General features: G+C 37.5%; 1 protein-coding gene across 1 annotated transcript in view; it reads right to left on the bottom strand.

Annotated features, from left to right (window-relative positions):
- TG (thyroglobulin) overlaps positions 1-27987 on the bottom strand; it is a 2464750-nt gene that overhangs the window by 550957 nt on the left and 1885806 nt on the right. Inside the window, exon 44 of the mRNA XM_044066937.1 lies at positions 13946-14113. Within this exon, the coding sequence (XP_043922872.1) occupies positions 13946-14113 (168 nt within the window). The remainder of the gene's footprint in view (positions 1-13945; positions 14114-27987) is intronic.

The following is a 27987-nucleotide window of genomic DNA, read 5'->3' as shown; positions in this document are numbered from 1 at the left end:
TTTTTGCTGATAGATTGAAGACAATTATCCCCGGCATTATAGACATAGATCAGACAGGCTTCATTGTAAATAAAAATACTTTTGATAATATAAGAAGAACTTTAACATTAATTGATTTTGCAAATAGGAAAAAGAAAGATTTAACACTTATTAGTCTTGATATAGGTTCAGCATTTGATTCAGTAAGTTGGGACTATCTGTTTACCTTACTGAAATGCACAAATTTCTCTGATGCATTTGTAAATTTAATTGAGCATTTATACAAAGGAACGCTGGCTTATATTAAGGTAGGAACATATGTTTCACAAAAAATACCCATTCTTAAAGGTACAAAGCAAGGATGTCCACTTTCTCCACTATTATTCACTTTAGTAATGGAGCCTTGGGCTAATTTGATTAGAAACAGTACTGACATAGAGGGTTTTGAAATAGAAGAAAATACAACATCAAAATTCAACTTTTTGCAAATGATGTTCTAATTACATCAGCAGGATCTAATTCTTCTATGCAGTCTTTATTTGATAAAATGATGAATTTTAAAAGTATTTCTGGTTTAATATTCAATGAAGATAAAACTAAAATACTACCTATATATACACGAAAAAATACTCTCATTAGTGATTTTACTAAATATGTACCCAACTCAGGTCAGATAACTTATTTAGGTATAATACTATCTAAAGATATTAAATCTATTATATATAATAACTATAATACCTGTTTTCTTAATATACAAAATCTTTTAATACCTGGAATAATATGTTTTTTACTATGGAGGAGAGACTTACAATTATTAAAATGATAATATTCCCCAAGATTTTATACTTAATACAATCAATAATACTTTCACCTACAAAAATAACTATCAAGAAACTGAATACACTAATGTTAAATTTCTTATGGGCACCTAATAGACCTAGGATTGCATTAAAGAAACATACTAATAGCTGGTCTCAAGGGGTATTTCTTTTCCAGACTTTAATTTATATATTATCTCTTCTATTATAAAAGTTATTACTTTATTAATAGATCGGTCATATGTCAAAATGGAAAGATTATTGGGAGCTAATTAGTATGCACTTCATGAAAATCTCCTTAACACATAAAAATATGATTATAAATAACTCCATGTTGTGGTTGCTAAAGGAATTTTGTACTTCACCTATTACACCTAAACATATGGTCTGTTACCCATTAAATATTATTATTAGTTATCGTAACTTTATATTCATGCACCCTAAGTATAGGGAATGGAATTTTATTGTATTCCTATAATTTATACTCAGGGTATGCTTATGTCATCTACTTCTGAAGGAGCTCATTTAGCTATAGATAATAATCTAAAGTACTGGTATCAGCTGATATCTGATAATAAAGTTAAAAATCTAGATTTCTTAAAACAAGAATTTGATCTAAGAGAAACTTGCTGGTTAGAGGTTCAGATCTTTAGACAACATCTCATTGATAGAATAGATCTAATGTCTATAACAGTTAAAGAATCTATTCCAAAACTGATTGATTACTTGATAATAAATTTACAGCATAAAGTTTCTGATAAAGGTAAACTTTCATATATACATAAAATTATCCGACAAGAAACATTTTACAATGTAGATTCATACTGGAATTATTTCACCTCTATTAATGGGGACCCACCAACTCAACAAGATAAACAATATATATTGGAATCTGCTTATAGAACTACATCTTCCATTGTCTGGAGACTTTATACATGGAAATTTTACATAGATCTTTTATACACCTTTGATGATCAATAAAATTAATAATAAAGATAATCTATGTAAGAGATGTAATGTAGAAATTAATGCTGACTGGGCTCATATGTTTTATGACTGTATGAAGTTGAAAGAATACTGGAAGTCAATTAATGAATTTTTGCAGGCTCTTTTTACAGATAATTTCATTATTTCTAAGTCTCTTATATTATTCAACACACCTGTACCTCAATGTGTTAAAAAGATTAAGCTTCCCTTGTTATGGTCTATCCTAGCAGTGGCTAGGAAAATAGTAACTAGAAATTGGATTTCAGATACACCTCCTTCGTTCAATGAATTTAAAAATGTTATGAATATAATGTGTCATGTGGAAATAAGCACAATTAGAATGAGAACAACTAGAAAAACATCACATTTTATTGTATGGGATAATTTACAAAATTTGTTAAAAAAATTCTAATTTCAATAGCACAGTATTTTAGTTTAATTAATTGATCTGATTGTAGTGGATGTCTTTGTAAATACTTTAGTTGTTTTGTTGAATATTATAATAATACCTATTTTTAATTATTTGTATAAAATTGTTATGATATTTCTCTTATATGTTAAAACAATAAACATGTTTTGAAAAAAAAAAAAAATTAGCAGCCGATGTCATCTGCTACCCAGTTTTAATAATGATCAATAGATCTATTACCAAACAGTATGTACCTAAAATCTGGAAAACCTCCTATGTAATCCCACTCACAAAGGAGGCCAATATCTATACTACCCCCTCTTTCTAAAATCTTAGAAAACTGCATCCACTCTCAAGTGATGCAACACCGACTATCTAATAAACACTGCTTAAATTTACCACTACTGTCAACTAACTAAAAAATAATGGCCAAATGGTTGCCTCAATATTTCTCGATATGTCAAAGACATTTGTTACAGTGTCCCATGAACAACTCCTACATGAACTTGCATCATTTGACATATCTAGAAACAATCTCAGTTGGTTCCAAAATTACCTATCTGACTGCTATCAATGAGTCAAATGACACAATGACCTCTCTTCCCCACTTCCCATTACAGTAGGTGCTCCACGAGGCTAAATTCTTGGGCCTCTGCTCTTCACAGTTCTGATCAATAACCTACACAAAGCTACTAACATTGCTTCTATCATACAATATGCCGATGACTCCACTGTCATCTGCACCACACCTACCCTAAAACAACTACAAGACAATACTCAAAAATCATTTGCTGCCATCAAGATTTTCTTAGAAAAATACAAGCTCATCCTTAATCCCAACAAAACCAAATTAATGTTGTTCCCTAACCAATGCCACAAAACAAACTACCCCAACCATGACTTTACAATACCTCATCTAATCACACTCTAATTAAACCCACCTCAGAAAACAAGCTATTAGGTATCATTCTAGATGATAAATTAAAATTTGACAAACATACATCTCATGCCATCAAAAAGGCTCACATTAAATTAGGTTTCCTTTACAGAATAAAACTTTCCTTAACAAACTCTTCCAGAGAAGCTATTGCCAGGACCCACCTACTATCCACTTCACTCTATGCCTCCCCTACATTTACTAACCTCAAAAAATCAGACTTAAGCAAACTTAAATCATGCTACCATAAGATAGCCAGATTAGCTGCTAACCTGCCTCACAGAACCCATTATTGGCTTGCTCTGAAACAACTCAAATGGCTAGAGCTGTCCAACATACTAATCCTAAACCAACTTACCATAGCCCATTCCATAGTTTACCTACTCAACAAATGTCCATCCCTACAGGACCTAGTACAAACCCACCTCAATAGCAGGACTCAATGATTCTCAAAAAAATTACTGCTCAACGTTACAAAATCCAGCAACAGCTTTGGTGACTCACTATATTCTAACTACATAAATAATTCATTGAACTCCACCTCCAGAACATACTAAATACAGCAAACCTAAGGCACTTCAGAAAACTGCTAAGTTTCACCTAAATGACAACTGGTTATGCTCCTGCTCCTCACCAGGCTGAAACTATTCCTCCCCTCCTCACCCTCTCTCTTCCTGCTCTCCACTTTCACTATATCTCTGTGCTTACTGAATACCTTACTTACTCCCCTCCTCATCCTCTCTCTCCCTGCTCTCCACTTTCACTATATCTCTATTCTTACTGAATACCTTGCTTACTCCCCTCCTCACCCTCTCTCTCCCTGCTCTCCACTTTCACTATATCTCTATTCTTAATGAAGACCTTACTTACTCCCCTCCTCACCCTCTCTCTCACTGCTCTCCACTTTCACTATATCTCTATTCTTACGGAATACCTTACTTACTCCCATCCTCACCCTCTCTCTCCCTGCTATCCACTTTCACTATATCTCTATTCTTACTGAATACCTTACTTACTCCCCTCCTCACCCTCCCTCTTCCTACTCTCCACTTTCACTATATCTCTATTCTTACTGAATACCTTACTTACTCCCATCCTCACCCTCTCTCTCCCTGCTCTCCACTTTCACTATATCTCTAGTCTTACTGAATACCTTACTTACTCCCATCCTCACCCTCTCTCTCCCTGCTCTCCACTTCACTATATCTCAATTCTTACTGAATACCTTACTTACTCCCCTCCTCACCCTCCCTCTTCCCATTCTCCACTTTCACTATATCTCTATTCTTACTGAATACCTTACTTACTCCCATCCTCACCCTCTCTCACCCTGCTCTTCACTTTCACTATATCTCTATTCTTACTGAATACCTTACTTACTCCCCTCCTCAACCTCTCTCTCCCTGCTCTCCACTTTCACTATATCTCTATTCTTACTGAATACCTTACTTAATCCCATCCTCACCCTCTCTCTCCCTGCTCTTCACTTTCACTGTATCTCTATTCTTACTGAATACCTTACTTACTCCCCTCCTCACCCTCTCTCTTCCTATTCTCCACTTTCACTATAGCTCTATTCTTACTGAATACCTTACTTACTCCCATCCTCACCCTCTCTCTTCCTATTCTCCACTTTCACTATATCTCTGTTCTTACTGAATACCTTACTTACTCCCATCCTCACCCTCTCACTTACTATTCTCCACTTTCACTATATCTCTATTCTTACTGAATACCTTACTTACTCCCCTCCTCACCCTCTCTCTTACTATTCTCCACTTTCACTATATCTCTATTCTTACTGAATACCTTACTTACTCTCCTCCTCACCCTCTCTCTCCCTGCTCTCCACTTTCACTATATCTCTATTCTTACTGAATACCTTACTTACTCTCATCCTCACCCTCTCTCTTCCTATTCTCCAATTTCACTATATCTCTATTCTTACTGAATACCTTACTTACTCCCCTCCTCACCCTCTCTCTTCCTATTCTGCACTTTCACTATATCTCTATTCTTACTAAATACCTTACTTACTCCCATCCTCACCCTCTCTCTTCCTACTTTCCACTTTCACTATATCTCTATTCTTACTGAATACCTTACTTACTCCCATCCTCACCCTCTCTCTCCCTGCTCTTCACTTTCACTATACCTCTATTCTTACTGAATACCTTACTTACTCCCATCCTCACCCTCTCTCTTCCTATTCTCCACTTTCACTATATCTCTATTCTTACTGAATACCTTACTTACTCTCATCCTCACCCTCTCTCTTCCTATTCTCCACTTTCACTATATCTCTATTCTTACTGAATACCTTACTCCCATCCTCACCCTCTCTCTTCCTTTTCTCCACTTTCACTATATCTCTATTCTTACAGAATACCTTACTTACTCCTCCTCATCCTCTCTCCCTGCTCTCCACTTCAACTATATCTCTATTCTTACTGAATACCTTACTTACTCCCATCCTCACCCTCTCTCTTCCTACTTTCCACTTTCACTATATCTCTATTCTTACTGAATACCTTACTTACTCCCCTCCTCACCCTCCCTCTTCCTACTTTCCACTTTCACTATATCTCTATTCTTACTGAATACCTTACTTACTCCCCTCCTAACCCTCCCTATCCCTGTTCTCCATTTTCACTATATCTCTATTCTTACTGAATACCTTACTTACTCCCCTCCTCACCCTCTCTCTCCCTGCTTTCCACTTTCACTATATCTCTATTCTTACTGAAGACCTTACTTACTCCCCTCCTCACCCTCTCTCTCGCTGCTCTCCACTTTCACTATATCTCTATTCTTACTGAATACCTTACTTACTCCCCTCCTCACCCTCCCTCTTCCCATTCTCCACTTTCACTATATCTCTATTCTTACTGAATACCTTACTTACTCCCCTCCACACCCTCCCTATCCCTGTTCTCCACTTTCACTATATCTCTATTCTTACTGAATACCTTACTTACTCCCATCCTCACCCACTCTCTTCCTATTCTCCACTTTCACTATATCTCTAATCTTACTGAATACCTTACTTACTCCCATCCTCACCCTCTCCCTACTCTCCACTTTCACTGTATCTTTATACCTACTGAATACCTTACTTACTCCCATCCTCAGCCTTTCTCCCTACTCTCCACTTTCACTGTATCTTTATACTTACTGAATACCTTACTTACTCCCATCCTCACCCTCTCCTCCCTACTCTCCACTTTCACTGTATCTATATACTTACTGAATACCTTACTTACTCCCATCCTCACCCTCTCTCTTCCTATTCTCCACTTTCACTATATCTCTATTCTTACTGAATACCTTACTTACTCCCATCCTCACTCTCTCTTCTTTTTCTCCACTTTCACTATATCTCTATTCTTACTGAATACCTTACTTACTCCAATCCTCACCCTCTCTCTCCCTACTCTCCACTTTCACTATATCTCTATTCTTACTGAATACCTTACTTACTCCCATTCTCACCCTCTCTCTTCCTATTCTCCACTTTCACTATATCTCTATTCTTACTGAATACCTTACTTACTCCCATCCTCACCCTCTCTCTCCATGCTCTCCACTTTCACTATATCTCTATTCTTACTGTATACCTTACTTACTCCCATCCTCACCCTCTCTCTCCCTACTCTCCACTTTCACTATATCTCTATTCTTACTGAATACCTTACTTACTCCCCTCCTCACCCTCCCTCTTCCTACTTTCCACTTTCACTATATCTCTATTCTTACTGAATACCTTACTTACTCCCCTCCTCACCCTCCCTCTCCCTGTTCGCCACTTTCACTATATCTCTATTCTTACTGAATACCTTAATTACTCCCCTCCTCAACCTCTCTCTTCCTATTCTCCACTTTCACTATATCTCTATTCTTACTGAATACCTTACTTACTCCCCTCCTCACCCTCTCTCTTCCTATTCTCCACTTTCACTATATCTCTGTGCTTACTGAATACCTTACTTACTCCCATCCTCACCCTCTCTCTCCCTGCTCTCCACTTTCACTATATCTCTAATCTTACTGAATACATTACTTACTCCCCTCCTCACCTTCTCTCTTCCTATTCCCCACTTTCACTATATCTCTATTCTTACTGAATACCTTATTTACTCCCATCCTCACCCTCTCTCTCCCTACTCTCCACTTTGACTATATCTCTATTCTTACTGAATACCTTACTTACTCCCCTCCTCAACCTCTCTCTTCCTATTCTCCACTTTCACTATAGCTCTATTCTTACTGAATACCTTACTTACTCCCCTCCTCACCCTCTCTCTTCCTACTCTCCACTTTCACTATATCTCTATTCTTACTGAATTCCTTACTTACTCCCCTCCTCACCCTCTCTCTCCCTGCTCTCCACTTTCACTATATCTCTGTTCTTACTGAATACCTTACTTACTCCAATCCTCACCCTCTCTCTCCCTGCTCTCCACTTTCACTATATCTCTATTCTTACTGAATACCTTACTTACTCCCATCCTCACCCTCTCTCTCCCTGCTCTCCACTTCACTATATCTCAATTCTTACTGAATACCTTACTTACTCCCCTCCTCACCCTCTCTCTTCCTACTTTCCACTTTCACTATATCTCTATTCTTAGTGAATACCTTACTTACTCCCATCCTCACCCTCTCTCTCCATGCTCTCCACTTTCACTATAGCTCTATTCTTACTGAATACCTTACTTACTCCCATCCTCACCCTCTCTCTTCCTATTCTCCACTTTCACTATAGCTCTATTCTTACTGAATACCTTACTTACTCCCCTCCTCACCCTCTCTCTTCCTATTCTCCACTTTCACTATATCTCTATTCTTACTGAATACCTTACTTACTCCCCTCCTCACCCTCTCTCTTCCTTTTCTCCACTTTCACTATATCTCTATTCTTACAGAATACCTTACTTACTCCCCTCCTCATCCTCTCTCTCCCTGCTCCCCACTTCAACTATATCTCTATTCTTACTGAATACCTTACTTACTCCCATCCTCACCCTCTCTCTTCCTAATTTCCACTTTCACTATATCTCTATTCTTACTGAATACCTTACTTACTCCCCTCCTCACCCTCCCTCTTCCTACTTTCCACTTTCACTATATCTCTATTCTTACTGAATACCTTACTTACTCCCCTCCTCACCCTCCCTATCCCTGTTCTCCACTTTCACTATATCTCTATTCTTACTGAATACCTTACTTACTCCCCTCCTCACCCTCTCTCTCCCTGCTCTCCACTTTCACTATATCTCTATTCTTACTGAAGACCTTACTTACTCCCCTCCTCACCCTCTCTCTCGCTGCTATCCACTTTCACTATATCTCTATTCTTACTGAATACCTTACTTACTCCCCTCCTCACACTCCCTCTTCCCATTCTCCACTTTCACTATATCTCTATTCTTACTGAATACCTTACTTACTCCCCTCCTCACCCTCCCTATCCCTGTTCTCCACTTTCACTATATCTCTATTCTTACTGAATACCTTACTTACTCCCATCCTCACCCACTCTCTTCCTATTCTCCACTTTCACTATATCTCTATTCTTACTGAATACCTTACTTACTCCCATCCTCACCCTCTCTCTTCTTTTTCTCCACTTTCACTATATCTCTATTCTTACTGAATACCTTACTTACTCCCATCCTCACCCTCTCTCTCCCTACTCTCCACTTTCACTATATCTCTATTCTTACTGAATACCTTACTTACTCCCATCCTCACCCTCTCTCTCCCTGCTCTCACCCTCTCTCTTCCTATTCTCCACTTTCACTATATCTCTATTCTTACTGAATACCTTACTTACTCCCATCCTCACCCTCTCTCTTCTTTTTCTCCACTTTTCCTATATCTCTATTGTTACTGAATACCTTACTTACTCCAATCCTCACCCTCTCTCTCCCTACTCTCCACTTTCACTATATCTCTATTCTTAATGAATACCTTACTTACTCCCATCCTCACCCTCTCTCTTCCTATTCTCCACTTTCACTATATCTCTATTCTTACTGAATACCTTACTTACTCCCATCCTCACCCTCTCTCTCCATGCTCTCCACTTTCACTATATCTCTATTCTTACTGAATACCTTACTTACTCCCATCCTCACCCTCTCTCTCCCTGCTCTCCACTTCACTATATCTCTATTCTTACTGAATACCTTACTTACTCCCCTCCTCACCCTCCCTCTTCCTACTTTCCACTTTCACTATATCTCTATTCTTACTGAATACCTTACTTACTCCCCTCCTCACCCTCCCTCTCCCTGTTCTCCACTTTCACTATATCTCTATTCTTACTGAATACCTTAATTACTCCCCTCCTCAACCTCTCTCTTCCTATTCTCCACTTTCACTATATCTCTAATCTTACTGAATACCTTACTTACTCCCCTCCCCAGGGCCTCTGTTCCTATGCTCCACTTTCACTGTATCTCTATGCTTGCTGAATACCTTACTTACTCCCTCCTCACCCTCTCTCTTCCTATTCTCCACTTTCACTATATCTCTATTCTTACTGAATACCTTACTTACTCCCCTCCTCACCCTCTCTCTTCCTATTCTCCACTTTCACTATATCTCTATTCTTACTGAATACCTTACTTACTCCCCTCCTCACCCTCCCTCTCCCTGTTCTCCACTTTCACTATATCTCTATTCTTACTGAATACCTTAATTACTCCCCTCCTCAACCTCTCTCTTCCTATTCTCCACTTTCACTATATCTCTATTCTTACTGAATACCTTACTTACTCCCCTCCTCACCCTCTCTCTTCCTATTCTCCACTTTCACTATATCTCTATTCTTACTGAATACATTACTTACTCCCCTCCTCACCCTCTCTCTTACTATTCTCCACTTTCACTATATCTCTATTCTTACTGAATACCTTACTCCCCTCCTCACCCTCTCTTCCTATTCTCCACTTTCACTATATCTCTATTCTTACTGAATACCTTACTTACTCCCCTCCTCACCCTCTCTCTCCCTGCTCTCCACTTTCACTATATCTCTAATCTTACTGAATACCTTACTTACTCCCCTCCTCACCTTCTCTCTTCCTATTCCCCACTTTCACTATATCTCTATTCTTACTGAATACCTTATTTACTCCCATCCTCACCCTCTCTCTCCCTACTCTCCACTTTCACTATATCTCTATTCTTACTGAATACCTTACTTACTCCCCTCCTCAACCTCTCTCTTTCTATTCTCCACTTTCACTATAGCTCTATTCTTACTGTATACCTTACTTACTCCCCTCCTCACCCTCTCTCTTCCTATTCTCCACTTTCACTATATCTCTGTGCTTACTGAATACCTTACTTACTCCCATCCTCACCCTCTCTCTCCCTGCTCTCCACTTTCACTATATCTCTGTTCTTACTGAATACCTTACTTACTCCCATCCTCATCCTCTCTCTCCATGCTCTCCACTTTCACTATAGCTCTATTCTTACTGAATACCTTACTTACTCCCATCCTCACCCTCTCTCTTCCTATTCTCCACTTTCATTATAGCTCTATTCTTACTGAATACCTTACTTACTCCCCTCCTCACCCTCTCTCTTCCTATTCTCCACTTTCACTATATCTCTATTCTTACTGAATACCTTACTTACTCCCATCCTCACCCTCTCTCTCCATGCTCTCCACTTTCACTATATCTCTATTCTTACTGAATACCTTACTTACTCCCCTCCTCACCCTCTCTCTTCCTATTCTTCACTTTCACTATATCTCTATTCTTACTGAATACCTTACTTACTCCCCTCCTCACCCTCTCTCTTCCTATTCTCCACTTTCACTATAGCTCTATTCTTACTGAATACCTTACTTACTCCCCTCCTCACCTTCTCTCTCGCTGCTCTCCACTTTCACTATATCTCTATTCTTACTGAATACCTTACTTACTCCCCTCCTCACCCTCTCTCTTCCTATTCTCCACTTTCACTATATCTCTGTGCTTACTGAATACCTTACTTACTCCCATCCTCACCCTCTCTCTCCCTGCTTTCCACTTTCACTATATCTCTAATCTTACTGAATACCTTACTTACTCCCCTCCTCACCTTCTCTCTTCCTATTCCCCACTTTCACTATATCTCTATTCTTACTGAATACCTTACTTACTCCCCTCCTCACCCTCTCTCTCCCTACTCTCCACTTTTACTATATCTCTATTCTTACTGAATACCTTACTTACTCCCCTCCTCACCCTCCCTATCCCTGTTCTCCACTTTCACTATATCTCTATTCTTACTGAATACCTTACTTACTCCCCTCCTCACCCTCCCTATCCCTGTTCTCCACTTTCACTATATCTCTATTCTTACTGAATACCTTAATTACTCCCCGCCTCACCCTCTCTCTTCCTTTTCTCCACTTTCACTATATCTCTATTCTTACTGAATACCTTACTTACTCCCATCCTCACCCTCTCTCTCCCTGCTCTTCACTTTCACTATATCTCTATTCTTACTGAATACCTTACTTACTCCCCTCCTCACCCTCTCTCTTCCTATTCTCCACTTTCACTATATCTCTATTCTTACTGAATACCTTACTTACTCCCCTCTTCACCCTCTCTCTTCCTACTCTCCACTTTCAATGTATCTCTAATTGCTTACTGATTCCATGTGATTGTAAGTATAACATTAAGCATGATTTACAGTATCAAACAGGTATCTCTGAGACACTACTCCATTGTATATTCAGCTGTTGTATATCTGAGACACTACTCCATTGTATATTAAGCTGTTATATCTCTGAGACACTACTCCAGTGAATGATTTCTTGATACTAAGTGTAACTGTCGAAATATGTGTTAGTAAGTGATCCTGTTAGCTTTATTACTAACTTGAACTGTGATAATATGTTGTTATGTGATTATTATCATTTCTCTGATTGCTTCACTATTGTTTAAAATACTGACTGTTATGTCATATGTGGAGCTTTTCTCCCCGCCCTTTGCTGAAAATGGGCAAATTTCCCTGGTAAACAAATATTAAATACATAAAATAAATAAAAGGAATATAATGCCTAATATCACTGAAAAGAGGTACCTAGGCCTAACACTTGAACCTACTCTTTCTTTTTACACATTTACAGATTTTGTTTTTAACTAATGAAGTCCTGGACCCTGCTCAATTAAAACAATGTTACAAGATCTGTGACTTCCTCTCACCCACAGCTCACAGGGCCATTGCTAAAAGTATTTTAATACCTAGACTTAAATATTGCTTTCCTTTTCTTATTATGCATTCAACCCACAACACTCACAGAATACAGACTGCTGATAATAAAATCTGCAGATTCATTTTATTAGCAGATCCCCAGATGCATCATGGAAATTTGTTAAAAAATTTCAAACGGTTTTGATTGCCTCATACAGCCTCTTTTCTTCTACACACTCTAATTTACAAGTGCTAAATCACATTCACTAGCCCTCTTTAAGAGTAAAACTACCCTTACAAGACAACCCTTATCTATTCAGAATTACACAGGACAATGATTTACCTCTAGTCCTCCATCCATTTAAAACTGCTGAAGGTGAGAAAGCTTTTTCTAGACTGTGACCTGCTACCTAAACCCACCTGTCTACAGATATCAAACATATAAAAACCATTAAAAACTTCAAACTTGTTCTTAAAGAGCATCTCTATACTGAATCTACCTGCAACTGCTACCACGACAATGGTTAGATAGCTTACCATCTCATACCATGAATAATGTAGTACATTTAATTACATTTTCTCAGTCTCTTACTGTGTCTTCTTATAAGCAAACATTTCACATGCATATAGGAGTTTATGTATTATATGTATGATTGCACTGTATTTTATGTGTATCTTAGGTTGCATTTTGTATATATTTTTTCTCAATGTATTATGACTGGATATTTAAATCTTACTCTACCTGCATTCAGTCTTACCTTTATGTTTGGAATTTTGCTATTCACTCATTTTCTATATAATATTGTTGACTGAAACATGATAATGTATTTTCTGCTTATTGAGCTTGGCTTTTGGCTGAAAACAGTCAATAGACCCGTCCACTTAATTAGTGGACATCTAGTAAATAAATAAATAATGTTTCATTTGGTCATATGAAATAATACATACTTCATTCATGCATGCATCTTCTACATGGCAGCCTTTCAGATGGTTGAGAATCTTGAGATGCAGATGGCCAACTTGCAGTGTTGTCTGCATTACACTGAAGAACATCTTATTGATGTTTGGGGACTAAGCAGCTGACTGCTCATTTTGTTTTAGCAGTGTAAGTGCATTTGTCTGATGGATTGAGAATTGACTATTTAATATAATTTTTTTGTTTGTTTTTCTCAAGTCCCTTCAGGTAGCTATTGTGCTTATTTAGTGCCCTGCAAAAAAAAAAAGGAACCTGGAGTTGCCTTTGTGAATAATAAATGCTGAACAAATAACACAAATGTGGAAGAAAAAGTAACTATGACATAGCTGTATTGAGAATGGTAGGGAAGACCTTAAACAGTGTCCAGAACAGGTGGCCTGTTGTACTCATCTGGTTATACTGACCAGCACATGTGGTGGAAGATGCAGTTTAACAAAATGTTAAGGAGTGGCCATATACATTATCTTTACAATCACATTTATTGCCAGATTTTACATGTACAAATTGTATTTACTTCATCCATCATTGCTCAAGTCCATCAAGCTAAGAGATGTCTAGCAGGTGTCCTTCTTACATCCTGGTATTTTAATACTTGTCACTATACTGATATCTTATATAAACGATTGTCTTACCTTAATGGCTTTTGCCCTGCTAACAAGTCCATCTTGGGCTGTACTGCCAAGGAGTAGGTCCACTTTTGAAAATTTCAGTTTCTGTAGAGCTGATTTAAGAGTTCTTTGTATGCTGACATCATCAACAACTGGTCCCCAAGACTGAAAGGGTCCACTAACTGCAAGTAACTAAAAAAGATAATGCACCGTTGTGAAAGTTATACTAAGTTAGATCCTTCCTAACAAACGTAAAAGTGCACCAGAATAATCAAATGTCACCAAATTTACTGGATGAAGACCATTTTCTTCATTGGAGCAATTATATTTCTTTACTAGTAAATTTTATCATCAGATAATTAGGTGAGTACAAGGGTTTTAGACATTTTTTCAGGTGCATCCTTCTCAAGATGCAGAAAAGCAGCTAATTTTGCATAGGAAGAAGGTACAACACATGCTGCTAAAATTGCACAGTCAAGATAAACACTAAGGTCAAGATACTAGGACTATTATTATTAACATTTTTATTTCATGTCCACCATTTTCTTACTAATAACTTTTCATGGCAGTATCCTTCTTCATAGCAACTACAATATATGGTCTTGGATATATGTCTCAGTTGACTATTTTCTCAGACACATCTAATGCTAAATTTATCTTAGCATTTCCTATAAGTAAGTCATTATGTTGTCCTGTCTGTGGACCTGTATGATACAACTGAATGATCAGATACATCTCTTAGGATGCACTATGGTGGAACATGTCACTCGCATCTGTAGTATCCCTTCCTGATCTCTCATCACACGAGGTTTAGTGTCAATCTTACTATACTATATACTAATGTGTATTCTATATATGCACCAGTCACTCACTGGGAGTGACACAGACTTTAAAAAGACCTGTTCAGTTCTAAAATTAGCTAACCCAGAAGCTAATCTTAAGTGTAAAAAAAACAGTGTTATTTAATACTAAATGCAAGCTCTCCTGTATTCCTAATGACTGGCATAGAACCATCAATAACCTTACAACTTTACAAGTGGGTCAACACTTCAGATACTTGGGGTCTGGATAGATCAGCAATTAAATTTTCAAGACCATGACAAACTAACCAACATTAAAATCAACTTCCATCTCTTCTTCTAGGCATGAAAAATTGTCCTACATTCTCTCACTCTCTCTTGAAGGGAGAATTTAATTTTCAAAGATGTATTTCTTGCCTGATTTGAATATGGGCTCCCCTTTGTTGTTTCAGCCTCCTAAAGAAACCTCTGCTCATTGCAAGTTACTGCTAACAACATCTGCAGGTATCTCATTGCCTCTCACTGCTGAATACCACTGTCATGTGTCCACTAAAGCACATTGTTTTCCCGTGTCTCTAACAGCACAACAGCACAAAGCTGCTGGTGGTCTCCTTGTTCCAAAAACTAATCAGCGTTTAATCTTCCCTCTCTTTGATGGTCATCCATCTCTTTGCCCTTCAAACTACCACTTTCAATCCCTCCCAATGTAAAATATGTACAAATAAGCAAATCCAGATTGCACTGCACAGACCGCATTTCCTCCATCTTAGCCCCAGACATCTGGGAATCCCTCTCAACATACATAAAAGAAAAGAACTCCTATTCATCTTTTAAACTTCTTGTCAAATAATTCCTACTCAAAGACATCTGTAAATGCTACAAAGCACAGAGACTCACCTAAAAACGCACAGCTCACCTTCAGGAAGAATCACATGAGAGCACACAATGCCCTTTCTCCATCAGTTATAATTGCTTTCCAGTATAGTTAAATCTTACATGGCAATTCATCATTCTTAAATACTTGTTACCCATTTAATCTGTACTTCAGCAAAGCTCTGTATGTGTACTCTTCCTGAAACACCATTCTAGAAATGTTCAAACTTTTTTTTAAATGTCCTTATTGATCATCACTGTTAGCTCTGATTCACATTCTCTGTAATTCACTATATTTTCACTTTGCTGAGTGCAGAATGGCTGAGGTTCTATCTGGTCATGGTGATTTAAGAACTTGATTGTTTTTTCCAACTGAAAATCACTGCAGCTGCCATTTCTAAACATGTCCAAAAAACCAAACGTTGAGAGCAAAAACCTTTATCAAAAACAAAGCTTTCAGGCCAAAACCCTTTTTCAATGCTTAACAAAAGGTACAATAAAATCACATGTTTAAATACAAGCCCAGGACATCACATGACCCGCAGCCAAGGTCATATGACATGAAATAATACAAACTTACAATAAACAAATAAAAAAGACATATTGTTAATAAAACTACATAAAAATGTGCTTACTCAATAAAATATCATATTATTCAACATAGTCAAAGTATATACTTGCTAATAAATGTTATTATTTTAACCTTGTGTGCTGTATTTTAGTCAAAACAGGCTTTAATGAAACACTTGCATTCAATTCTGGTGCCACATCTGCTGCTAGTCTTACAATCCAATCATATTCTCTATTGTCTAACAAATTACATAAGCCCCCCCCCCCTTTTTGACACACTAACAGTGTCTATAACCCTAAACTTAAAAGTGTGAGATATACCATAACTTTTTACATGCTTAGATAAAGCATTCGTGTCACTCCCATTCCTTATGTTGGATTTATGTTCTATAATCCTGTCTTTAAGTTTTCTAGTAGTTTTCCAACATAAAAGGAGGGACAGGTGTCACATGTTGCCAAATAAACAATATTACTTGTTACACAAGTGGCAAAACAGTTAAAGGTATACACTCTTTTTGAAACAGGGTGAACAAATGTATTTACAGGATTTAATGGATCACACTGTTGTAAAATGTCTACACAGCAACTACAATTATAACAGGAGAAAGTACCCTTCCTTGATACACCAATAGATGTAGAATTTACACTACCAAAGTCCTTATACACTAACATACTTTTTATTGTCTTCATGTTTCTATAAGAAAAACATGCTCTATCCCCCACAACCATCCTGATATCATCCTGTGTAAGAAGGACCTTCCAGTATTTTCTAACTATATCTCTCACCGTGGCAGTCATGGTGCTGTAAGAAGTTATATATCTCAGACAAACCCTGTCCACCGGCTCACTCAATCTTTCACACAGTGTATTAGATATCTGTAGAAATGTAGGTTTGAAAAGGGTATGTCTATTAGATATAATATATTCACTAATCTCTTGTATCATATGCGATGAATACCCACTATTCTTAAATTCCACACATGCTTCATTAAGTTGCTTCTTAAAAGCATCATCATCAGTATTGAGTCTACTGATGCGAGCCAATTGCGCCTTAACAATGCCCTTAAACACATGTGGAGCATGCATACTTGATGCATATAGGTACCTTCCAGACGATACTTCTTTCTTAAATACTGTGGTATTGATAACACCTTCCCTCTTAATTAATGTAATATCTAGAAAATTAATGGTGCTAACTGAACATTCATACTTAAACTTTAAAAAACTAGTTGAATTATTCAGAGAAAGAATATAATCCTCTAATTCACTATGGGTGCCTTTCCAAAGAAGGAAACAATCATCCACAAATCTTTGATAAAATAACAAATTTTCATTCAAAAACCTCTCACCATCATTTATATACATTCTCTCCCATTGGGAAAGAACCAGATTGGCATAAGTATTTGCTACTGGTGTGCCCATTGCCACACCAGTTTGCTGTAAATAAAATTCATTATCAAACAAGAATATATTGTTTCTTAGAACCAGGTCTAGCAACATGCAAATATTTCCTATATGTCCGGCTAAAAAATCTGAATATCTCAACAAGAATTCTCTAATGGCATCCAGTCCATAATCATTGGGGATTACAGTAAATAACAATGTAATGTCCATTACCACCATATATATATGTTCACAGGTATCTGTAGCTAGACTCATATTCATATGCCAATTCTTGAGCTTAACTAAAAAATCACTAGAATCTTTAAGCACTGTGTGACAAAACTTTAGTAATGGTTGTAGTTGCCTTTGCAGGTAGAGTGATATGGGTTCAGTAATCCACCCATTTCCAGAGACGATAGGTCTCATTGGGGGATTAACCTGTGACTTGTGCAGTTTTGGTATGCCATATAACTGCGGCACTACAGGGCACGGTACTGTAAAGAAGTGAAATAAATCCAACAAAATATCTCCTGTTAACTGTAGGTCATACACACACATATTAATGTAACTAATGCATTTTTTCACTTGTAAAAGTGTAACACGCTTAAACGCTGTATCATCATCCAACAATAAAAGCACTGAACCTATATAATGTTCTCTATTCATAATAACAGTTGATCCCCCCTTGTCCGCTTGTTTTATCACAATATGTGAGTTTTCCTTTAATTCATTCAAAGCAATATATTCTGCATAAGTTAAATTATAATTTCTCTTATAATTATTAGTTGCATAAGCCTTCCTGATTGCATCCTCACAGAGATCATTAAAAGCTATAAGTACTGGGGCATAATTAGGTACAAAAACACTGCGTCGTTTACAAACACTAGCATCATATTTGTCATTTTTAAAAATCAACTTCAGTGCTATGGACCTTACAAACAACTTTAAATCAGTCAACACTCTCACAATGTCCTCTGTAGAGGTTGGAATATATCCTAGTCCTTTTGCCAGAAGCATATAATGCTCTTTTCTCAAAGAGAAATCAGAAAGATTCATAGTACCTGCCATCACCTTGAGCTATCTTCAATTGTTTTAAAGGACTTTCATTTTTCCGTTTGCCATCCAACGGAGTGGTGGAGTCCCTCTGTTTAGCTCTACCTCTGGATCTGGACCTAGACGTAGCCATCCGCTCCTGCACCCGCTCAGCTTGCTGTAACTGAAAGGGTTTGCTAAAAAAAGTAGGCAAACCTTTTTGTTGTAACGCTTGCGTAGTATTTTTATTACCCAAAGGAGCTGCAACAGCACAAATCTCCGTTATTTTATTTCCAGTAGCACCCATATCGACAGGACGAGGTGTGGTATCCGTTTCTGCAGGCTTAACACAAGTTACGCTGCTGCTCAATGATGACGACGACGTTAGCTCTTCACTTGCCGCCAATTTTGAAATTCCAGCACTCAAAGCAGGGAAATCATCTAGCGTGTCTAATGATGCTGTGTTCTTTTCCAGCGTAGATGCACGACCTCTGCTGGTGAAGTTAGACCTTACATGTGAGCCCATGGGATCTCTAGAGTTATCATTTTTTTCATTTTTAGGCCAAGAGAATATATTACCAGCTTGGTAATCGCCCATGTCACGTAACAGCTTCCTCTTCTTCACAACTTCTAGCCTGTCATCTAATGAGCTCAGTCTGTCTATCATAGACTGATAGGATAATTGCAAATTCTTAAAACAGGACATAGAAAGAAATTCATCTTCCATTATAATAATATCCCTTTTTAGTTCATTTTCAAAATCCAGAAAAAAGTTGTTCATTAGAGACATATAATCTTGGCTCAACTTTAAGTTGAGACACTGCCACTGCTTTAACAATTCAGGGTATGTATTTCCATAGGAGGGCATTTTTAAGATCCTCAGACCACACGGAGCTATACCCTTCTCCAGATAGGCAGCAAAGCTGAAACGTTGGCATTGTAGGCGTTTGAATGGTCCTTCTTACACAGGATGATATCAGGATGGTTGTGGGGGATAGAGCATGTTTTTCTTATAGAAACATGAAGACAATAAAAAGTATGTTAGCGTATAAGGACTTTGGTAGTGTAAATTCTACATCTATTGGTGTATCAAGGAAGGGTACTTTCTCCTGTTATAATTGTAGTTGCTGTCTAGACATTTTACAACAGTGTAATCCATTAAGTCCTGTAAATACATTTGTTCACCCTGTTTCAAAAAGAGTGTATACCTTTAACTGTTTTGCCACTTGTGTAACAAGTAATATTGTTTATTTGGCAACATGTGACACCTGTCCCTCCTTTTATGTTGGAAAAACTACTAGAAAACTTAAAGACAGGATTATAGAACATAAATCCAACATAAGGAATGGGAGTGACACGAATGCTTTATCTAAGCATGTAAAAAGTTATGGTATATCTCACACTTTTAAGTTTAGGGTTATAGACACTGTTAGTGTGTCAAAAGGGGGACTTATGTAATTTGTTAGACAATAGAGAATATGATTGGATTGTAAGACTAGCAGCAGATGTGGCACCAGGATTGAATGCAAGTGTTTCATTAAAGCCTGTTTTGACTAAAATACAGCACACAAGGTTAAAATAATAACATTTATTAGCAAGTATATACTTTGAATATGTTGAATAATATGATATTTTATTGAGTAAGCACATTTTTATGTAGTTTTATTAACAATATGTCTTTTTTATTTGTTTATTGTAAGTTTGTATTATTTCATGTCATATGACCTTGGCTGCGGGTCATGTGATGTCCTGGGCTTGTATTTAAATGTGATTTTATTGTACCTTTTGTTAAGCATTGAAAAAGGGTTTTGGCCTGAAAGCTTTGTTTTTGATAAAGGTTTTTGCTCTCAACGTTTGGTTTTTTGGTCATTGTTCTATTTAACAGCAGTGTTGGTTATTACATTTCTAAACATGTGCCAGCACTGATTCATTTGATTTCCAATATTTTTTCTTCTTGTTGGAATGATCATGTGTACAGGTATGTCTGGGCAGTGTGAGGGCTTGCCTCCAGGGAGTGACACATTTACTGTTTTTACTGAGTTGAATTCCTGACCAGTTATACCCAGTGAGTTGGTTCTTTACCTAGAAGCTATTTGACAAGTCATAGTGAAAGATAAGCTGTCATGTAATCTCAAGGCTGACTTATACTGTAATGTTTAACTTTAGCCATGAGGTGTGATAGGTTCTTACTGTGCAGCAGAAATGGAAACAGTGACTGGATGAGCAGAAACCATGACAAGCAGGAGGTGGAAGAGAAAAATGTTTAAGATAAATGCAGTGCACACTTAGAGATCTGTAATGTCAGAACAGTAAAACTAAAATGATATGAACGGATGTTTAAAATGAGAATCCTTATGCAGGGTCACTGAAGGTGGACATATGTATGGATGCAAGCTATCATGCAGTGAACAAGGGAATGCACTTGAAGAAGACATACAAAAGGAATAAAACTACTACAAAGGCAAGGACACAAGGCCTGACAGGAACTAAATGCTTTAATAAACTATATTAATTATGATGCGTGACAAACGGGGGTAAATCTACTGGATTCAAAGTGTCATTCAGGAAGACAGCTGACAGAAGTCTATTCACAGGTAAAGGTATACTTCTAACTCCTGCTCATAGGGTATCAACACTTATTAAAGGACAACATTTCCTTACATTTTCAAAAAGCATTTTGCTCTGTTCATATCCTTTGCTAGCAGCTCAGTTTATTCCACAGTGCCAGTGCTGTAGTGTGATCAGGCACGAGCATTCTGCTACAGATAGACAAACCAAGGAAAAGTGTTTACCTCTTTCACATATTAGTGTGTGTGTGTGTGTGTGTGTGTGTGTGTGTGTGTGTGTGTGTGTGTGTGTGTGTGTGTGTGTGTGTTGTGAATATGGGTGCAACATCTGACACTTTAAGTCCCAGTACAAATCACTGCAGTTTTTGCAACATTTTATGCATGTAACTGAGGTGCAGACTTTCTGTTTTTCCCATAATCTACAAACTATCCAAGTGCGCAGCTGTATTCAACTGCTTCGATAAATTCTCTGTCATTTTTTTTTTTTTAAAGTACATGATTCCGGACTTATAGTGAATGGCAGACTGCAACAGATAAAAAGTCTCTATATATTTTAATCCTCATATATTTATTAGAATCATCATCAAACAGCTGTTGATAAACAGTAGCCAAATATATTTTAGAAGTACAGTTCCACCATTTGGCATTGGTATCAGCTCTTCTGCTTTGAACACAGGATATATTTCAGTGCCAGCAGCCAAATTCAGAGATAAATTATAGTTAGCACAAATACATATTGCTTCATCCCATTTTTACAACAGGAGTAAGTGAAGCTGCCATTTTTTATGGTTCCGGTTATGTAAATCATTTTCTTCCTTTTCCCGTTCATAGTGCACTCTCATTACACATTGAAAACTCCGGCCTAGCAGAACATCACAATTAAATAACAAAAAATGGCGACTTTAATACCACACAGTATCTAAAGTTCTTCAGAAATACTTTGGTGTGTATGTCAAGCACCTCATCCACTGATTTAAAGTCATTAAACATGCTCTGGCTTACTCTTTTGATTTGCTTTTTCTACTTTTCATGTATATATTATTTTATTTTCCACAAAAATTGCCATTTTACCCTTGCCTTTACAGACTTGTAACATTTTGTCATTGTTTTCCTGCAGAACTAATGATACTACTTCTACTTTTACAGTGATAGCAAAATGTTTTCCATATGCATGATTAGCTTTCCTTTCTACATTATGTACTTAGCTGGTGGCCAATGCAATCTCAAATGCCTTTGAAAATAAGTTAAAATCAAAAGACTTTCTTCTGTCGAGCACTAGTCTAAATCTTCTTGTTTCGGCTTTTCCTGGTTAGGGGTCGCCACAGTGGATCACCTATCTGATCATGATTGGCAGTCGAGTTTTACAGTGTCGAGTTACCAGCCCAGCACCCAACCTTCCACGGAAGGCACACACACACATGCAGTCACGCCTAGGGCCAATTTAGAGTGTCCAATCCACCTACAGCATTCTTTGGGATGTGGGAGGAAACCGGAGCACCTGGAGGAAACCCACACGACCACAGGGAGGACATGCAGACTCTGCACAGAAGGCACCCCTGCCAAGAATCAAACCATAGAACCTCTTGCTGTGAGGCGACAATGCTAACCGCTGCATCACCATGGCCATCATAAACAAATTTATCACTCAGTACGTAATCCAAACAAAAACTAAATTCAATGTTCATAGCAAACTGTTTCATTTCAATAACATATTGCCTAACATTCTTGCTTATCTTCTGGTTGCAATAATTAAAACAAAATTTTGGTTCAAAATGTATATTTAACATTTTAGCAGTTTGAGTATACTTTTTTGGTTTTTTGAAGATGAATAGGTTTTAATGAAGAAACGGTTTTAATGAAGCCAATATGTGGGTATACACATCACCAAGAAGTAACACCATGTACCTTCCTGTAGGAATATTGTTTACCTTAAAAAATTGCTGAACTTTTCCAACATCTGCATGCCAGTGCACCATAATTGTTTTAAATTCTCCTTTTCTTTCCAATTAAGGTATGCTGTATTGCTTGGCTACACTCCTTAAATCTTTAAATGTTGTTGTCATCGTTTCTTTCTCATAATGTTTTGGACTGCCGTGAAGAAAAGCACAGATGTGTGTGCCCTTTGGAAGCCACATTACTGAGCAGACAGACTGACTAAGCATGAGCAGACATCTAGTAGCATGGTACACTGGCATGCATCCTGAGCAGTATTTGTACACTGCTCAATACAGTATAGACAGTGAGAAATGTAAATGCAAATAATCACTTCTTTTGAGGAAAGTTACCTTCACTATAGATGAACTACACACTGCTCTCTTCACTACAGATAGTGAGAACTTTCAGTGCAAATAGTGACTGCTTTTGTGTGAGTTACTTTCAGTACAGATGAACTACATACTGCTCTATTCACTACAGATAGTGAGAACTTTCAGTGCAAATAGTGACTGCTTTTGTGTGAAAGTTACCTTTGCTACAGATGAACTACACACTGTTCTATTCACTACCGATAGTGAAAACTTTCAATGTAAATAACTGCTTTCGTGGGAAACAGTTACTTTCAGTACAGATGGACTACGCACTGCTCTATTCATATAGATAGTGAGAACTTTCAATGCCTGCTTTTGTGGGAAACAGTTACTTTCATCACAGAAGAACTTATGATCTGTCAGTATGTTATAGAAGAAGAATGTAGTATCAGCTGAGAACAAATGCTGTTTTATTGCCTGATATTATAAATGAACTTCAGAAATATTGTAATGGTATGAAAATGTTAAAAATCGCTGTATGTATCTACTGATTTGAAGGAATATGCTAATACGAAAGTAGGAAATGCCCTTTTTGTAGAAATATGAAACAACTTTTGTCATTTATGAGGGGGCTAAGACATTTAGTATCAAACAAATGGTGTGAAATAAGTGAATTTAGTAAACATGCCAAATAAAACAGTGGAAAATAAAAATGGTGTACTAGGTCAGTGGGGAAGAACACCAGTTTAAATGGAAAACATATCAATACGAATTTGTAGTTTGGCAGTGCTAATGCAAATGAAGACATTATGTACACCAAAAAAAAGAGGAACAATTACTCATTAGATCTATAAGAATAAAAAAGGAAGGGAACCAAAATCTGTAAACATGTATTACATATAAAGTATTGCAGAATGACAACACTAAGGAGTGAGAATGTAGGGAATCTACCCAAGGAGAAAAAGAAGAAGTCCGCTAACTTGGCAAAGAGTCACAAAAAAATGTCAATGCAAACCATGAAAAAAGAGGAACTGGCTTTTCTTCAGAAGAGTGATATGAAACTCTATACATAATGATTTTTTATTTTCATAGCAACAAGTTGGATGAGACAGGATGTACATTTTTAAAATGTATAAAAGTCCATTAATCAGTAAGTATGAAATATGATCTAAGATGTCATATGGTCCTTTAGAGTGGACTGATGCACTGTTTGATAAAGGAAATTATATGGTTAGAGGTTTTCAGTGGCTCTGTGTGAAAAATAGAAGAAGCAAGAAAGATCAAAGTCAATAAAATATGGTCAGAAGAGAAATTAAATTTAAAATACTGGTTTGAAAATTTAAGAGGACAGCAAAATAAAAGTAGGGTATAACTTTATGTTGATATTTGTTTTTTCTTTCTGCAGCTGATGCATTATAGTGGGTCCCTATCAGAAGCTCAAGTTTTCAGAAACTTGATATTGATATGGTTGAGACCATATGATCAATTTTTCAAAAAGTTGAAGATTTTTAACGGAGATCTCGGTACAGTTAGGATTTCGGAATTTACCCCTTTCCTTACTATAGTGCAATCTTGGTGTTGGTATATATAGTATGCAGAGGGTGGGGGGTGCAGGGGGTCTTGTCCCCTGCAAAAATGTAGAAAAAATGTAGATTTTTGTTGTTTTCGGAAAGTGTATCATATCATCTCGACAATATGAGTTTCGAGTTTCTGAAAACACAAGCCTCTGACATAGACCCATATAACATATGAGGGCATCTGGAGAGCATCATGATCTAAAGTAAAGACTCAACTCACCTTTCATCTGCTTTTCTCACAATGGATTGACCCCAGAAACATTTTATATAAGCTATGAGATGAGTGTGAGGGTTCCCATATTAGGTGGTGGGATGGGAGTATAATTTTCAGACCTAAAAGCCATGTGGTAAAAAACAGGAAGAATAACATTTCTGATGAAATATTGAAATTATTAGGGTAAACAGTAGTGCTTTATAAGAAAAGGTCATAAAAGAACATGATCTATCAGGACTACTCAAGGAACGCTTCAACTACAGCCTTAAAACAGGCTGCATTACAAGTGAATGGAGAACTGCTCCTCCACAAGGGTGGCCCATTGACTTACCCAGGAAACTAAATACCTATCAGTGTAACACTCCTAATATGCAAAGCCATGAAGTTAATTACCATGGAAATGATAAACAAGGACATTGGCAAGCTACAGACACCAGATACATCCCAATCTGGCTATGTTAAGGGAAGACCATGGCAACTTAACCTGGTAGAATTCCTTGAGAGGATCAACAAAGCAATGGACAAGGGTAAAACAGTGCTTACTGCATATCTTGAATACCTTGTTAAGGTATTCAATACAATTCCCAACTCAGGCATTGTTGATAAGCTCTTTGAGTTTCATGTAAATCCTTACATAACTTACTGGATTGCTGGCTGACTCACAGACAGGACCCAAAAAGCCAAGATCAGTGAGACCATCTCCACAAAGAGATCAGTCACAGGGCTCCATGCTGGCCCCACTCTTGTTTGGCATCTACTTAAAAAGTGATAGTTAATATTCAAGGCCTCTGGCTCATGGAATTTGCTGATAACTGTAAAAGTGGGAGCTATTATAAGATTCTCCCCAAGACACCAACATCTCGCAAGTGGGTTTAACACAAACAAATGTTTGGTGCAAAAGCCATGGTCTAAAACTCAACACCAAATAATGCATTATAATGCCTTTTGGGAAACTATCAACCCAAGTTAATTTTTTCATTGATAAAATGCCCCTAGGAGTCAACCCAGTAGTAAGGGATCTAGGAATATATGTAAACAGTGATATGTCCTTTGGCCATCATGGATCTAAGATAATAAGAAAATCATTATATGTCACCCATCCTGGCATCCAGGTTCAAAGAAGTTACAGTACCACTCTACTCAGCCCTTATTAGACCTGTCATTGAATTCAATGCCCCCTTTGGTATGTATCTAACCAGACACTTGCAACAGCTGTGATGCCCACAATGGTTTCTCTCCAGGAGAATTCGGAGGATGAATACTCTCTCCTACATTGATTGCCTAAAGACTCTGTCTCTGTATTCAGTCTCCTATAGGCTGTAGTGAGGGGATCTTTGTCTGGCTTACATGGTTTCTTCAGACCCAGCACTGATGGATCTGTTGCACAAGTGCAAAATAAACAGCACCAGCAACACTACATCCAGGGACCAGAACTTCACATGTGACAAACAGAACATGCTGGAGAGATGGATATGTGTCATTCAGAATCCCTATACTAAGGAATAGGCACCCCATCCATGTAAAACAGAGTTCATCCTTGTCCCTGTTTAAATGATACCTTGATAATAGGATGGGAAATCATAAAATTACCCCCCGGTCTGGCCCCCATGTTCCTTATGGACAGAGACCGTCAGTAATAAAAGTATTATCCTAACACCCCCTACAAATCCTTAGTTACCTCCATACTAGCATGCTCTCCTTCCTATATAGATGGTCATAATACTTGGGACCCAAATGGTTTTGGGTGCATAGCTAGATTTGTAAAGGTCCTACTGATTATTAGCATAGTAAAAACCTAAGAACCTAAAGCCTGACATTATTCTGGCAAAATATCAGGGGACACATCCTTTTTATCATTACTGAACAGGACAGTGATTGGATTTCAAAGTTAAGGTTGTTGTTTGTCTTTCGGCTTTTTCCCGATAAGGGGTCATCACAGTGGAACTCCAGTCCGCTAATGATTGGCAGTAGATTTTTACAAAATGCCGAGGTGCAAGCTCGATGCCCAGCCTTCAACGAAGGAATGCCCATTTATGCACGCATGTCTTTCGAACGCTACCCAAGGACAGAAATAAGATGGATATAGGAAGAATAATATAGAAACATTACTTTTGATCTGCAAGATATTTATGAAATCATACACTAAGGGGATCATACCAGGTAACTCCTGTATACACCTAACCACTTACAATACCCAGTGGTGCTGTTAAGCAAGAATAACCATAAAACATCAACAAAACGTATATCTCCAAGTTGGTGCTAATCTCAATATCATTTTCTTTAGGACCTTAATATTTGGGAAGTCGAGCCAGTCCCAGCTCTTCCCCCTCCTTTGTGTTACTAAATTTGCAATGTAAAACATCTTTTGCAGTAGATTTGTCAACGTATAATATCTGTAGAATGCATTTTGTGATGTAACCTGTTACTTTTCTCCCCAGCCCTCTGCTGGAAATGGATACATTATGGGCCTAATCAGACTTTCCCAGTAAACAAATAATAAACTATGTGCTACAAAATCTGCACTGACTTCTTATTCATTTTCATTCTGCTGTCAAAATCTTGGTGTTCATTATTTGCCCCTACATGCCCTGTGTCCCTTTGACATAAAGGGATTCATTAATCTGTTCTGTCCTCCTCTCCCAGGGTCGGTTGGTAGTTATCAGAAGAGGTTGGAAGCATATAAATCTTCTTTTGCTATGAAATCTACTATCTCAGTGTCTTTGGGAGGGTTTCACTTTGACATGCTTTTCTTTGTCTGTCTGTTAATTGAGTAAGTGGGCTAGTCAGAGAACCCTTTTAGCCAC

Source organism: Protopterus annectens, chromosome 3.part1 (genome assembly GCF_019279795.1).
Source record: "Protopterus annectens isolate FY-2018-M chromosome 3.part1, PAN1.0, whole genome shotgun sequence".
In the NCBI taxonomy this organism is placed as follows: Eukaryota; Metazoa; Chordata; order Ceratodontiformes; family Protopteridae; genus Protopterus; species Protopterus annectens.
Note: the sequence above shows the minus strand (reverse complement) of the source record. Positions and strands in the feature narration are given on the sequence as shown.